Here is a 16,479-nt window from a genome sequence, read left to right as displayed (position 1 = left end):
GACAGACAGATCCCCTTCCAATGTATCATTGTCAGTATAGAGCTCGTAAGTACGCCCCTTCCGGAAGACCCCTCATGGGACCTCTGGGCGAGGAAAATTAGAATGAGAGTCAATGGAAAGAAATGTATTATTTTCTGATCCCAGTCATTAAATGCCTTGGATTACACATATGTTTTGTGTGGGTCCAAATAATAATTTTTCACGCAAAGAGTTTGACGGTTTATTGTGCAATTGTTCAGTTAAATGCAGTAGAGAAAACACAATGAGAAAGACGTATGTGACGTCACGCTCCCTGCAACTGGCGTGGACAAGACCAACAATCTCCCCATTGGCATAACTGAAAATCTACACATGCCCCGACTTATAATAGTTTTCACCTCTTTCATTGCTGTTATCCTCCCCTTGAAAAAAGCGGTGGAGCAGAGAGAGTCTGTACCAGAGTGGTGGTGACGTATATCATTAGCGTCGATAGCAGCGAGGGGCTGTAGTTTGAAAAGCGGCCTCACACAAAACCTAACATTATCAAACTTCTTCGCGAATTTCTTTTGTTTTCTTTGCATGAAAAATTATAATTTAATTCCACAAACAACATATGTGTAATCCAGGGCATATAAAGTATAAGAAAATAATTTTACCCAAGAAGGGGACAACTTCAAAAGGCCACTTTGTTACTTTGAGAATCATTCCTTTTAGGCAGGGGCTTTCATCTCGTGTAACATTTCAGTAGTGTTCAACATTAAGTAAAACTGAATGTCACAATTTTTGTTCCGGTCCGAAAATTGAATGGACAGCCTGTACAGGATGAATGGTTGAAATAAGGATATTGCTTGTATTGAGTGGAAATACTGTGGGTGGGGACATGCCGTTCTGTAAGATATATCATGCAACAGAGGTATTGCTACTATGAAAAAATTCCAAATGACCTTTAGGGTGAAACACCATTGCGCAATCATCAATTGACAGAAAATAATTTTTCCATCAGAAATGTTATAAACTCCAGAGTCTATGGGTTTCTTATGCTGATACTATTATTATACAGATGTATTAGTGATACTTGTTTTGTTTTTATTCAAGTGATATTTTGAAGCAGATTTAAGAAAGTAATGGATTACATAAATACTTAACATAACTATAACATACTTGTCTACAGATAAATGTGTGTAGCTCATTGTTTACCTTAAGAAACGAATAATTAAGGGCATTGACAGCTAATGGCACCAAAACACAACTATTGATAAAACCCATGTGATCACTATAGATTCTAGTTGCTAGCTGCTGGCTATGAAGTAGCCTTGACCGACTTTATCTGTGAAATTCAGACTTTAGAGACCAGACAGTCAAAATTAAAAAAAAGTCTTCATTGTTCCTCCAAGTAAACAGGGTACTTCCTTGACAGCCCAGAACATGTTGAGCTTATTAACCAAGATGACGCGTCCGGAAAACCAAATTATCTTGAACTTGTTTTTTTATGTGTGTGTTGAAGTGTTTGACACCTAATATTTTGAATTATATATAAAGAGAAAAAGGACAATAATTGATCCATCCTGATTGTCACTGTCTACAATGTGCCAATCAATAGTTCAGCGCCTAGGTCAAACTTCTAGATAACCAGATGTTTGACATAATGTGATTGTATTATTAGCATTAAGGGTCTCTCTCTCTCTGTCTCTCTCTGTCTCTCTCTCTCTCTCTCTCTCTCTCTCTCTCTCTCTCTCTCTCTCTCTCTCTCTCTCTCTCTCTCTCGCTCTCTCTCGCTCTCTCTCTCTCTCCCCCCTAATTCCCAGGGCTAATTACACTATAATAAACCGCAGTGCTGGGAGTTATTTCAAAGTGCTAGCCAGTCATCTATTAATGCAAACTAAAGCGAAAGACGTTTGAAGCCCTGCATCGAATACAGTGTAAATGATCAGATACCTTAGAGGAAGTGTTAAACAAACTCACGCCTGGCAACCACTTAGACTTACTTTAAGGCAACCACTTAGACTTTTAACTTACACGCTGCCCATCAGTTAATGAAACACACATCTGCTGTTGGCACATAATATTCCCTTACTGCTATGAAAGCTATGTTCTGTGCTCTTGTTGTGCTGTAAACAAGTCATCATAAAAAACGACATTGACACAATTGATTTATGTCATGGACTTTTTCTTTTGTGCTTGTGTGTGTGTCTTTGTATTTTTGTTCTGCATGTCTGGTTTGTGTGGCTGTACGTGAATACCTTACTTGTGAATGCTCACGGTTCAATAATTCCCAAAGGAGGAAACAAACCTTATATGCTAATAATACAAGCACCTACAACAACAACACAGCATGTTAAATAGTCCCATATTTGGGGGGAATTTATGTTATAAAGCATGAATTACATATATTTATAAATAACACAAGCTTCTTTTTATAACACATCATAGATTACTTTTTTGGACCAGAGCATGTGAGTGACACGTGTTGACCCATTTGTCTCTAATTAGATTCGCTACTTTCTTGACGTCCGTTCTTCTCTTCCTGCATGCTTTCAGCACAGCGACCTGTCACGTGTTGGATTACTGTGCTTTAATCTGGGAATCACATCATTATTACCACACCCTATTGTTTTATATGAATTAATGAAGAAAGGAATGAAAACCTGATCTATGAGAAAAGCAATGCCAAGTGCATTGATTTTCTCAGGTATGCACAAAGGTATCATTATAACAATGAAACATTCAGAACAGCATAAAGGTGTGTCATGTATCAATGTCAATGCATCAATGTGTAAAAATATGAATAGATTAATAAACATTCATGTTTTACCATCTACTCTGTGAATGTGTCTGGTCATATCAGGGGTCTGATGAAAATTGACATCAGTTTACTTGCATGTAGAAATGAATGACTCTTTGTTAGCAATTCCATCGCCGGTGTATGAGTCAGTACGTTAAAAACATGACGTGAAGAGAGATGAAGACTCATCCCATAATCATGGTTCAGATCCCTCTCAGAAGAAAATCCTGTTATTTACTGTGAGGTCAGACATATAGCTATAGTTGACTATATGCTATGTAAGGTGACCTTGGGTGTCTTGAAAGGCGCCTCTAAATTAAATGTATTATTATTATTATTATTATTATAGCCCTGGATATGAAAACCCCACTGTCCAGCCTGTTCTCTAACCTAAACAAACCGCACCTGAATGTTTCCCGGGTCTAGAGCCCCGATCGGCTGGTTGAAGAAACCAGCAATACGTCAATTGGCAAAAACCAAAAATAGCACATTCCTTTTATTCTCTGTGGAAAAACATATATAGCAAGAAATGTTTTTTTTTTTTTTTTAAATCGTTAGTAGCAGTAGTAATTGTTAGTATTTGATGTTGATTGTTTTCCCCTGTCCCTCATGACCTCTTCCCTTCTAGTGTATTTAGTAAGTGTGTTTCCTACTTTATTTACTGTTCCTGGTTTTTGATTTCGTCTTGTTCTCCCGACTTTGCCTTTTGCAAAGTAATGAAAGTAAAGAAAACTCTTTTTAACCAGACATTTTGCTTCCCCCCACGGATCAAAAAATGTTGACAGGGACACCTAGTTCGTAACATTTATAATACTGCAGATGCAAGGGCTTTCATCAGTGGGCCATAATCACCAATGTTGGGGCGGCAGTAGCTCAGGAGGTGGAGCGGGTTGGCTGGTAACCTGAAGGTTGTTGGTTCGTTCCCCGGCTCCTCCTAGCTGAGTGTCGAGGTGTCCTTGAGCAAGGCACCTAAACCTGACTGTTAGCTCCCGACGAGCTGGCTGTCGCCTTGCATGGTTGACTCTGCCGTCGGTGTGTGCGTGAATGGTGAATGTGAGGCAATATTGTAAAGCGCTTTGGGTGGCCAATGGTTAGAAAAATCGCTATATAAATGCAGTCCATTTACATTTACCATTGTGTCAGTCAGCGAAAGATATTGACATTTATTTACTTGGAAATCACTCTCTGCCATGCTCCCTTCTAAACCCAAGAATTCTGCATGGGAGCGAGTGTGGTTTGCAGTAAACAGAGTGTCCCTCTACCAAACACAATGCATAGATATTTTGACCTAAAACTTCTACAATAGAGTGTTCTCTATTAGCGAGACTCTGGCCAAACTGGAAGGAAGGCGTAAGGCTGAACAAGTCCTCTCTATGCCGATGTCCAGCATCATTGGTGAGTGGATTCCCTTTCTGTTTACATGATTGCATTCATTGTCGGACGTTGATTGTAGTCGATTGGCGCGTTTCCACCGGTGGGTGCGGTTCGGTTCGGTTCGCAAAGGTGCGGCACGGATCGTGTTTCCACCGCCAAAGGTGGGCGTTACCCGGACTGAGCCGTACTCGTCTCGCACTCGTCCCGCAGTACTCCTCCGTTGGGGTACTGAGACGCCTGAAAGGGTGCAAAGGGGACGATGGACATGTCGCGCAAAACTTTAACTTGGGCAAACAAGGAGGTGGAGACGTTCCTCTGCATTCTTGGGGAGGAAGACGTGCAGAGGGAGCTTGACGGAGCAGTTTTTATTGTTTTTATTGTTTTTACTGTGCAGACTATACTATGTCGCGCTGCTATGATGTCACGATGTTTACGTAGCTGCCGCAGCTACATCCGGCCTACCACAATGGTACTGTCGGCGGTGGAAACGCGACCTCGGAACTGGGCTGGGCTATACCCAGGGATGCAAACACATGTATGACAAAAAAAGAGAGAGCTACCCGAAGTCGGAAAAAATATGACGGCATGATATCCTATTATCATGAGAAGGCCTATGCTATATGCTATATTCCGAGAAAGTTTAGTTACTCAGTTAAAGTGCCTTTTTAAACTAAGTTAATTAATTTTCACACACACACAAACACACACCTCTGCATTGGATATGCGATCACAGGTACAGGTACTGGCAGTATAGGCCTGGCACTGTCCCTGATCTTATCTGCTGCTTAGGGGGTTTCTGGAAGAGGGTTTCGGAGAAGCTGTGCAACACTTTGTGTAGTTATTGTTGTTGTCACTTTCCTCCGATGAATGTCTGCCTTATAGGGCTGGCCCGAATTATTCAAATATTCGAATACTCGTTCGGAAAATTAGTATTCGAAGCTTAAATCAGTATTCGGAGCTTCGTTGTTACACGTAGGCCTACGTGACGTTACCAGAGCGAGGGAGGCAAACTATAAGCGACACCAAACAGAGAAGCGAGAGAGGTGGAGGAAGAATAGATATCCCTTTACTTTGTAACAACATTAGCGGGATCTCGGGAGGAAAAGAAATGCTTAGTGAAATGCTAACCTTAGCTTAGTTGTTTGTTTAGGTTCGCTGTACAGCGCCGCGCCAATCAACTGTGACTGGCTTGCTGCAGAGCGTGAGCGTCTTGCGAATACCCGGACAATATAATGGCTATAATATGGACACATAAGACAATCAATATTCGGTATTTGTTATGGATTTATTGTAAAAATTCCCTGAAAAGATGCACGTTCCAGAATGAATCGAAAAGCTCCCGCAAGGGCTGAGATGGCAGAGGTCAGCTGATTTGGTACGGAACAACAGCTGTTCGCTTCCACGGGGAAAAACTAAGCAACTCCAACTTACTTAGGCCTACTAATTAACGTTCAAAAGCTATTAAATCTTCAACAAAATATGCAGATACTGTCAAAATCGGTTCCAGGGAGTATATAGGGATTATTAATTTTGTTTTTGATGGTGTGTTTTTCTGGAACGAATATTCGCTCGGAAAAACCAACGAGTATTCGAAGCCTGAAAAATGGCATTCGGGCCAGCCCTACTGCCTTACAGTGTGCATACAGGGCATGTACACCCCTGCTGGCATAATTAATTTCTTTAATGCAGTGTGTGCATTTAGCACATCATTTTTTCTCAATTTTTTTAAAAAGTCAGACAGTGGAAAGTTATGCTACACTGTATTCACCTCAGTCGTGGCTTCTAATTTTAGCCATGACCACTTCCAACTGCACTTGCACACTGCGTCCTGCTGCACAATAAGTGCATCCTTCTCCGATATTTCCCACCACTAACCTCGGGCTGGGTCGGGCCGGGCCTTTGATCGAGCGTTTTTATTTTTATTTGTATCATTGGTTTATTGGCCTAATCTGAGGAGAAATCTATGAACAGAAACAGAAATATTATAGGCCTTTATTACACAGGTCTTCTCAATGCCGTGGAACACTCCGTTCCCTTTGGTAGCTAGTCCGGTGACTTGTTAACCCCAGTGTCTTCTGTTGCTAAGCGACGTCACCGACTTTGTGGACAATTTATTATTGATCTGCTGATCAACACTACGAATAATAATAATAATACATTTAATTTAGAGGCGCCTTTCAAGGCACCCAAGGTCACCTTACAGAGCATAAAGTCATCATAAATCTTTTAAAAACAAGACATTGTGAAAAAATTATGAATGAATGTTGGTAACGAATAAATTGTAAAAAGGCGCACCATGTAAAGTTATTTTTTTAGTTTTGGCAAGTAGCCGTGTTATAAGCGAGATCATGTATAGAACGTCGCCGGTCATTTTCGAAAATAAGCCCCTTCAGGGCGAAGCAAGACGCCTTCGCTGCGCGTCGGTGTACTGTTCGCCCTGTCGGGGCTTATTTTCCCGATAATGACCGCCGTTTTATACATTATCCCTTACATATATATTTAGCTGAGTAGGCCTAGTAACAAATATGTACAAAGTTACATATGTGTTCAAATAAATGTCGGGTTGAAATCGGGCTAGGGCTCATAATCACAGTTAATGTGTCGGGTCGGGCCGGGCTCGGACAGAACGTGCACGGGCTCGGGGTCGGGCTTGATTTTCTGAGCCCGATCTAAGCTCTACCGTGCGCATGCGCGTCCAATATTTCGACGCGACGGCAAGGGCTTTGATTGGTCCCCTAACAAAATCATTTCCGGAATCACTTTTCTTTACTTCGAAGGCACGGGGGGTCTCAGTCAGTCAGATTACGGAAAATTGACATCTGTACTGTACGTGCGCACCGATCGACGCACCCCCCCCCCCCTCTTCGGATCTGCACGAACCACACAGGTCCCCAAAATGTATGATCAAAAAGCGACTCGCGCCAAAAAGCGCGCCGTTTGCATGTCTGTATACCAATGGTGCGTTTTAGTATTCTCTGCGAACTGACTCAGGCCTCAGTCGTTGGAGAAAAACATGGACGCCACCCGGAAGGCGGTTGTCGCGGTAGCATTGGCAGAGTATCAGGCGCTCCAAAATTAGTATAGGCCATAGGCAGAGGTACGGATGCAGTAAGGTATTGCAGTAATACGAGTGAGTGAAATTGCCATTTAAACCACCAAAGCGGTCCAAACACAATGAAAACAGTTCACACAAGTCACACTGGGCGCAGCCATCTTGAATTCTATCTCGGAATCCTTGGTCGGTCTCCTCTGAGTTCAACCGAGCAAGCAAGTTCGCTGTCCGAGGAAAAGGGGCGTGTTCATGCGTGTCGCCAAGCAGCATCCTCTGACCTCCGAGACGGATGGTTAATAAAATGCACCACAAGCTCCCAGGAACAGTGCATACTTCCGCAATCCACCAGTGCTCAGCGGCCAAGCCTGGTATTGCAGCTGTTTAAGCGGGCTGTGAATGGGTCCCTCAATTCATGGAGGTCCGGAAGTAGATGTCGCCGTTCACTCCAATACAAGTGGAGAACAGGAATGTGTCCCCGCAAACAATCTCTGGATATCAATCAAAGGCTCATAATTATCTTTATACCATGTACTAATAAAATTTAAGTTTTCTCTTTTCAAAACGTGTTTTATTAGCCGTGGGCAGCCGAAAGGAGTCGTAGTGAAACAAATGTTGTTTCTTTAATAGGTTGCTGTTTTGGCCCGGCATCCGAGAGGGCTCAGTGCCATTGACCTATTAAAGATTAAAGTTACCTATTAGATCTGTTAAAGTTAACTTCTCGTGTCCGAGGTTGAACATGAATGACGTTGATGTTTTTATTTTTTATCACTTAAAGTCGCCGAGGGATTTGTAGACTGGTTCAGCTGTTGGACGCGTAGACTAAATAACTCTGACGTTCCTCTGCTTGCGATCATTACGATTGACCATTTATTGATTATTGATTCATTCAAAAATATTCTATGTAATTCTTAGTATTTCAGTCTATTGTTTTTATTGCTTTGTATATGTATTTATGTTTTGATGTTGTGCAAGTGTTTTAAATATTTTATTAATTATACATGTAAGGTGTCCTTAAGTGGCCTGAAAGGTGCCCACTGCCCATAAATAAAATGCATTTTATTATTATTATTAATATAACATTATGGCTCCATCAAAAGCAATGTACACCTGCCATTTACAGTTATTAGTTATACTACCTAAACATCTTTAAACGTACTTACATAGTAGGCCTGATTTCCTCTGTATTTTTTCAGTTTCAGTATTACTTGTTTTTTAAACCTGATGCACCAGCTATCTGTCTGATTTATTGCCCCAACATGTTCCAGAAGAAACAGAAAAAGTATATTAAAAAACGAGTGGTAATTATGATTTTTTTTTTAATACAAAAATGAAAATGCATATACAAGGTCAAAAATGGACAAACTAATCTGAAATAATAATATAAATAGCCTACTATATATTTTTATTATTGTCAAATAATAATTGTTGCCCAGATGGCAGGAGGAGTGTAATTTAAAGATCATATATAGAGAATCATCGGGGGGGGTTAGTAACTTATACTTCCATGGTCGTTAAACAATGCTACTGTGCTCGCTCAGACCATTAGACCCATTGTTATGATGCTACAATTCTAACAATGCTAGAAAACGAGAATATTTCTACATCCGGCGGCACATCATGCACTCTTCTTTAATAGGTCCACGCATGCACTAGGGCGTGGTTTCAGACCTCCATGATGCGGAAGCAAATCTCTCCTTGATGTTGCCCTGCGCCATTGAGCAGTTTTCATAGGAATGAATGGGCGGCCATTTATTAGTCCGCTGTCCTTTCTTTAATATGTCCATGATTGAGGCAGCCGAACCAAACCGCACCCTCCGGCGGAAATGCACCATATTGCTCCCATGATTTTGGCTTGATAGTCCATGTTAATATCTGTCTGTTCTGGTTTATGGATACAAATGAATGTACTTTTTGTGTCAAGAGATGACACCAACAAGGTCTGCAGGAATCAAACAGCTCAGGGAGGACTGGGAAACTAGTGGACCGCCTAAAACTTGTTGCCATTGTGTAAAAGGATGCTCCCTTCTTCTAATGCAGACCGCAGCCCCCACCACATCCTCTTACAACACAAACTTACATCACTGAATCTGCTATTTGGCATGCATGAGGCTTTCAGAAGGGAGTTGATGAGTTAGTTAGTTAGTTAGTTAGTTAGTTAGTTAGTTAGTTAGGCCTTTAAGTTCCTTAGGGAACTTAGGCCATTGATGAAACTCCTCCATCCTCTTCGGTCTTGTGCCTTCCGATCCAGTTGTTGCCATGTCAGCCCTTTCGCCTTCATCTCCTGCTCTGTGGTTCTTCTCCAGGTGGCTCTAGGTCTTCCCCTCTTTCTCTTGCCTTGTGGGTTCCATGTTAGGGCCTGCTTTGTATTTGATTAGCTTTTTCTTCTGAGTGTGTGGCCTATCCATTTCCATTTTCTCCTCCTGATTTGGGTCTCTAATGGTTCTTGTTTGGTGAGTTCCCACAGGTTGGCATTTGAGATGGTGTTGGGCCAGTAGATTCCCAGGAGGCGTTGTAGACAGCGGTTGCTGAATGTCTGTAGTTTGTTGAGTATGTTGGTGGTTGTCTTCCAGTTTTCGAATCCGTAAAGTAGAGTGGATTTGACATTTGAGTTGAAGATTTTTAGTTTGGTCTTGATATGTGTGACAAGTGATGCGTTGTTAAAAGTTCTCCTTGCTTTCCCGATTCTGCCTTTGGCATCCTCTTGCGATCCTCCTTCTATATTAATTACACTCCCAAGGTATGTGAAACTGGTTACATCCTCTAGCTGGTTTTGATCCATGGTTATTGGTGTGTTGTTCTTGTTGTTGATTCGCATTACTTTGGTTTTTGATGAGATGATTTTCAGCCCGAGCGAAGCAGCTGTTATCTCCAGTTTGTGTGATTTGTCCTGCAGCTGTTGGTGGGTGTGTGCAAGTAGTGCCAAATCATCAGCAAAATCCAGATCCTCTAGCTGTTCGGTCAGGCTCCACTGTATGCCGGTTTGGCTGTTGTTGGTTACCTGCTTCATAGTCCAGTCTATGAAGATGAGCGTGTGTGTGACAGAGAAATTAGAGAGCTGAAAAAACCAATCTCCATATGCCCTTGACAGGATTCTGTAAATGGCCTGATTTCAGAGAGTTAGGCCTTAACATGGACATGGTGGCACCCCAATCAGGACCTCAAAGGCCTCTGATACGCATCCTTCATGGAGAACTTGACATTGCATCCAAATGTAAGTGTTCTGGATGATGCTGAGGAACTTTGGTGGGATGCCATAGTGCCCCATCAATTTCCACAGCATCTCCCGATCGACACTGTCAAAAGCCTTTTCAAAGTCTATGAAATTTACTAAGACAGGAGAGTTTCATTAGATGGATTGTTCGTTGATAATCCTGAAGGTGGCTATTTGGTCTCCACAGGATCTACTGTTCCTGAAGCCGGCCTGGTTTTCCCTCAGTTTCTCATCCACCGCCTTCTGGAGTCTCTTGAGCATAATGCGGTTGAGCACCTTCCCTGTGTACCTTCCTCAATGTACTTATTTTTGTCTCTTCTGACCCTTTTTTTCACTTCTTGGTTTGCTGCTTGATGAGTGTATTTTCACAAATAATAAAATTGCCAGTCTTACTTACTTGAATTCTAACTTTTGTGGAATTTTGTCGATTTTTTAGCTCTGCTAACCCCATACTAGCAGAGCCCCATACTAGCATAACCCCGTAGGCCTACTACCATAACACCATACTACTTAACTACCATAGCCCCATACTGCCATCACCCCATACTATGATACTACTATAACCCCATGCTACCATAACCCCATACTAGCATAACCCCATACTAGCATAACCCCATACTACTATAACTCCATACTACCATAACCCAATACTACCATAACCACATATTAGCATTACTCCATACTACCATAACCCCATACTACTATAACCCACTACTACCTTAACCCCATACTAGCATAACTCAATACTACCATTACCCCATACTACCATGACCCCATACTATCATACTACTATAACTCCATACTACATAACCCCATGCTACTATAACCCCATAGTACCATAACCCCATTCTACCATAAACCCATACGATGATTATACTATAACCCCATACTAGCATAACCCCATAATATCATAACCCCATACTACCATAACCCAATACTAGCATAACCCCATACTACCATAACACCATAAATTCCTGCTGCCTTAACCCCATACTATCATACTACCATAACCCCATACTGCCATGACCCCAAACTATTATATTACAATAACTATATACTGCAATAACCCCATAATAGCATAATTGCCAAGTATTCAACTAATCACATATGGGCTTAACATGGGCTGTTTTATTAAGGTGTTATATGTTGTTGTTTTTATCACATTACAACTACCCCTATTGTAAATATAGCAGCTGCATAGTTATGAACGACAGAGGAAATTGTCCAGCTTCCTCAACAGCTTCTCTGTATGTCTCTCTCCATCTTTCTTTAAGCTCTTTGTATCTCGCTCCTTTGTCTGCTTTACTTTGAATATTGCCACATAACACGTAACAATCATCAAATTTTGAAAGTTGTGTGCGTCATACAAAAATTTGACAGGATATAAAGAAAAACATAAAAAAAAAGAACTAATGTACAGTAAGGAAGCCTATGGCCTTGGTTGACTGTATTTCCCATCTTTTCTGTATTTTATTTTGTACTTGAATCCCACATTTGACGCATCAATACGTTACGTTGACCAATAATTCCCTTCAGGCCACCCGACAGTGTAAAAACAAAAGTCCTAGCTGCATGTTTAGACAGTGAGTCAAATGTGCAGTCAGCCACCATGCTAGCCCCTGACATGTGCTGACAGGCCCCACCCGCGTCATTGAATGCACACCTTTCCTGCCAGGCTCGCTAAAGAAACGGGTTACCTAGGTGTGTTCGGACAGTTTCGCACACAATATATCGGTCCAACAGCTTAGGATATCACTGGCCATGTAGAGATGCCAAAACTTTCCTTTTCAAAGATCCGGATTTACGAGTTTAAGGATTTCATTCAGAATGCAAAGCATCCCAGACGGTAGGTGGATGTGTTAGTTCAGGATCATACAGTTGTACCATGCATTTAGCATATGCTTACCAGATGATATCGGCACACCTTCAAAGGGGTAAAACGTCATAACTTCACCTGTTATTATAAAATGTCGTGTTACATTGTCACATTTTTTAAGGTCAAAGTTCACTTGATCAGGGTCCTATGTATGGCTGTCTGTTTGAATGTCTGTTTATCATTCTGTCTCTCCAGCTGTCAGTCTTTTTATATGTCTGTCTGTCTGTCTGCCTGTCTGTCTGTCCGTCTGTCTGTCCGTCTGTCTGTCTGTCTGTCTGTCTGTCTGTCTGTCTGTCTGTCTGTCTGTCTGTCTGTCTGTCTGTCTGTCTGTCCGTCTGTCCGTCTGTCCGTCCGTCCGTCTGTCTGTCTGTCTGTCTGTCTGTCTCTCTATGTTAATATCAGGCTGCCTGTCTGTCTTTCTGTCTCTCTGTCAGTCGGTCTTTGTACATGTATGTGTATATGTATACTGCCTATATCTATCTGTATATATATAGATATACAGTATACCGATGTATATAAATAATTTTTATATATTCTACCCTTTGAAGCATCCTAAGAGTTGTTATTTTGGTTTCCTAGTATGGATATCCTTCTGAGTCCAAGGAAGAGAAGGAGAGATGTTAAGTGTGTTGTGGTGAGAGACACACAGGCAAAGGCCAGTCCCTCAACACTCAGGTAGGCTCCACGAGAAAAGGAAAGCTCCCTCTCTCTCTCTCTCTCTCTCTCTCTCTCTCTATATATATATATATATATATATATATATATATAAATATATATGTATGAATACATAAATATGCAAACAGGCTGGTATTAGTATAATATACATGTATACTATGTATGTAATACATATGTCTCCTGGTGACAGCTCTCGAGAGGACAGCATACTCGATTCCAGCTTGGAGGCAATGTTAAGAGATCAGAGTAAGTGATCATTCATGAACATGGTGCTCATGTCAGTGTGAGTGTTTGTATTAATTAACTCAGGGGCATCACCCAAGTGGGTGCTACATATTGGTGGTGGTTAGTGAGGTCCCCCCTTCACTTTAGGCGTCTTTGAGTGTTATTAATTATTATTATTATTCATGTTTAACCTCTGTTTTCCTTTTATTCCTAGTCTGTTTTACATAGTTTTGAATGATGACTATATGCTCTGTAAGGTGACCTTGGGTGTCTTGAAAGGCGCCTCTAAATTAAATGTATTATTATTATTATTATTATTATTCTGGAAACGCTCACAACAATATGGCAACTACGGAATAGATTTAAAGTAGAAAACAGAAGATGCACTTGAAATTATCTAAACTATTCTACTTCATTATCTTCTGCTCAAACACTGTTATTGAACCTAGTTTCCTCACAGAATAAACAACAAATAACTTGCAACCCACCCACTACAGAACAGCTGGCTGCCTTCCGTGCCTTCCTGCGCTCGGAGTTCAGTGAGGAGAACTTGGACTTCTGGCTGGCCTGTGAGGCCTTCAGGGATACCAGCTCCTCAGGGGAACGCGGCTGGAAGGCAGAACACATCTACCAGGAGTTCCTTCACCCCAACGCACGGAGAGAGGTCAGTAGGGGGGTAGGGGGGGAGAACCGGCAACCTGCCACGAGTATAACTGTGTAACGCATGTTGGAAACTCCACCGACTGCATACTTGGTAGCAGCTTGTCTTCTGTGAGGGAGAAAGAGAACAAGAGAGATGGGAGTGTGTGCGTGTCTGCATGGTCGTAATCATATGTCAAAGAAAGTCCTGCTTGAGTCATCCATAAAACTTTTTATTTTATTTGTCTAAATCTTTCAGGTTAACGTGGACCACTTGACCAGGGAGAAGATCCAGGGCCTCCTGGCAGAGCAGCGGCCCCCGGCCTGGTGCTTCGCTGAGGCCCAGAGAAACATCTACCTGCTGATGGAGAGGGACACCTGGCCCCGCTTCCTTCGCTCTGGTGCCTGTAACGGTCTGAGTCAAAAGACCAGCACCGTGTGGTACATCTAACCCCTCCAGGCTGAGCAATGTTGTGTGGGAAATATGACTGAAATATGGCCAGATATGGGGAATATTATTTAAAGTTCTTGGAATATATTCTTGGAATTTATTCTTGGATTTCTATTCTTGGAATTTGTTCTTCGAATTGATTGGGCGACCTAGTTCCAGTATACTGTGTATCCGACAAATTATTTGGGGCATTATTATAAAGGAAAAATCATTACAGTTTCTGTCTACTGTTTACATATATTTCGGTTGAGATAAGATTAACGGGAATTAAGGAATGTGATTTTTTATTAAATTAAATTAAATTAAATTAAACCCTAGTGACAAAATGAATACTTTGATTGAGGTCAAGATTAAGATGTCTTATCCCTTCAAGTAAAAGCTAACTCTAAGGCCACTTTTATTCTATAAATTATTGTATGATACATTGAAATGTGGGTGGAACGATCATGAAGGGGGAGACAGGTGAAAAACTGAAAAGCTTGAGTATGTGTCAGGATGGAAGTGAAGTAGTACTGTGAGAGAGCACAACTTCTGAACTTATACAGGAGATAGGGATGGAGATGAGCAAGGGAATTAGTGATGTTTGTTATAAGTTGAGTTTGAAGACAGTTATTAAAAAATATACCTGAGCTGTCGATATTTTGGGTAGGTGATCAATGAATTCTGCTAATGGCAAACAAAGAACGAGAAACGAGGAATAGCAGTTAATGTTACAATTAGGGCTACTTCATTTCAATCTTCATTACTTTTGTATAATGTAGCCGATAAAACCTGGACTTATTTGTAACCCCACTTAAAAGACTGTGTGTGCGAACGTTCTTGTTGATTAGTAATAAATCAGGAGGTCATGAATGAAATGTTAAATTTTGTCCTCTTCTATGACACAGAAAAGATGTGAGAGGTGTGTTTGTGTGTGCACATGCATTTGTGTGTGTGTGTGTGTGTGTGTGTGTGTGTGTGTGTGTGTGTGTGTGTGTGTGTGTGTGTGTGTGTGTGTGTGTGTGTGCGTGCGTGCGTGCGTGTGTGTGTGTGTGTGTGTCCATCACATTTCCACACTTTCACGTTTCCAGGACCTTCTGTTTTGGTCACATGTCAGACGTTTCCATGTCTTCAGCTAATAAGGGTCATGGATGACAGCAGGGGGCCAGTGACTACGGATGTGTGTGCATGTGTGTGTATATGTGTGCGTGCGTGCGTGCGTGCGTGCATGCGCGTGTGTGTGACAGAGAAATTAGAGAGCTGAAAAAACCAATCTCCATATGCCCTTGACAGGATTCTGTAAATGGCCTGATTTCAGAGAGTTAGGCCTTAACATGGACATGGTGGCTGAACTAAGAATAACTGCAGCCAGAGTTTGACCCAGAACCCTGGCCTAGACGCCACACAGCCACCAGGCGCAGCGGCAGCCACGGACCTCTCAACGTGTTCCCTTGTTAGGAAAATACCACATCACCATCGCCATAGAATCACCAAAGGAGAAAGTATGGAGAAAATAGACAAAAAACAAATCAACAATAATAATTGTGTTAACTTGTGTTATGTTACAATTATTCAACAGAAATAAAATAATGATTTATAATTCTTATCGTCATTATCATCCTCATCATCATTAATATAATTGGTGATAACATGTTCTGTACAATTATCTACTGTTGAGTACAGTTATCTACCGTTTAGGATCTGGGCTAGAGTTGTTTAGTCATTCACAGTATTTCAATTACAGAATTAAAGTGAAATACTGGACTATAGCTCTAAAGCTATCACCAATTAGGTGAAGTTTACCACTTAAGCTCCTCCACATATTGATTGAGTGTTACAGGAACAAATTAAACTTTATTTATGTTTGAACTTGAAAGGAGGGCCAGAGTTGGTCATAGTGTTTCCCAGAATAGGACTCTGATGTTCCCACGAGCAACCCGGCCTCTTGTCGCAGAGACCTACTTTCAACTCTCTCTTGGTGTATAACATAGTTTTGCAGAGAAGGAACTAAAGAGAATCGTTTGTGCTGTATCACACAGATAAAAGCATACACACACACACACACGCACACACACACACACACACACACACACACACACACACACACACACACACACACACACACACACACACACACACACACACACACACACACACGCACACACACACACACACACACACACACTCTGTATCACATGCAGACTGTAAGCTCTAACTTGCTGCATCACATTTCAGG

At 41.5% G+C, this 16,479-nt stretch overlaps 1 protein-coding gene across 3 annotated transcripts; it reads left to right on the top strand.

The window, feature by feature from the left end:
* Window positions 1-9,272: 9,272 nt before the first annotated feature.
* LOC132469170 (regulator of G-protein signaling 1-like) lies at window positions 9,273-15,128 on the top strand. 3 transcript variants are annotated; one of them, XM_060067108.1, is made up of 6 exons: window positions 10,346-10,398; window positions 10,586-10,697; window positions 12,854-12,949; window positions 13,140-13,195; window positions 13,672-13,838; window positions 14,073-15,128. In XM_060067108.1, exons 3-6 carry the CDS (start codon window positions 12,855-12,857, stop codon window positions 14,262-14,264), a joined length of 510 nt encoding a protein of 169 aa, XP_059923091.1. In that variant the 5' UTR covers window positions 10,346-10,398; window positions 10,586-10,697; window position 12,854; the 3' UTR covers window positions 14,265-15,128. The 3 variants fall into 3 exon arrangements, with proteins under 3 accessions (XP_059923090.1, XP_059923091.1, XP_059923089.1); XM_060067107.1 differs by lacking the exons at window positions 10,346-10,398; window positions 10,586-10,697 and adding an exon at window positions 9,273-9,445; XM_060067106.1 differs by lacking the exons at window positions 10,346-10,398; window positions 10,586-10,697 and adding an exon at window positions 11,943-12,244.
* The last annotated feature ends 1,351 nt before the right edge of the window (window positions 15,129-16,479 follow it).

The sequence above is a fragment of the Gadus macrocephalus genome, chromosome 12, assembly GCF_031168955.1.
Source record: "Gadus macrocephalus chromosome 12, ASM3116895v1".
NCBI lineage: Eukaryota > Metazoa > Chordata > Actinopteri > Gadiformes > Gadidae > Gadus > Gadus macrocephalus.
Note: the sequence above shows the minus strand (reverse complement) of the source record. Positions and strands in the feature narration are given on the sequence as shown.

Bases quoted from the DNA above. Each gene is read 5' to 3' on its own strand.
- LOC132469170 (XM_060067106.1), top strand. From the start codon at position 12,168: ATGCCAAAACTTTCCTTTTCAAAGATCCGGATTTACGAGTTTAAGGAT. The intron at 12,245-12,853 runs GTAGGTGGATGT...TTGGTTTCCTAG, and splicing joins AATGCAAAGCATCCCAGACG to TATGGATATCCTTCTGAGTC. The intron at 12,950-13,139 runs GTAGGCTCCACG...TCCTGGTGACAG, and splicing joins GCCAGTCCCTCAACACTCAG to CTCTCGAGAGGACAGCATAC.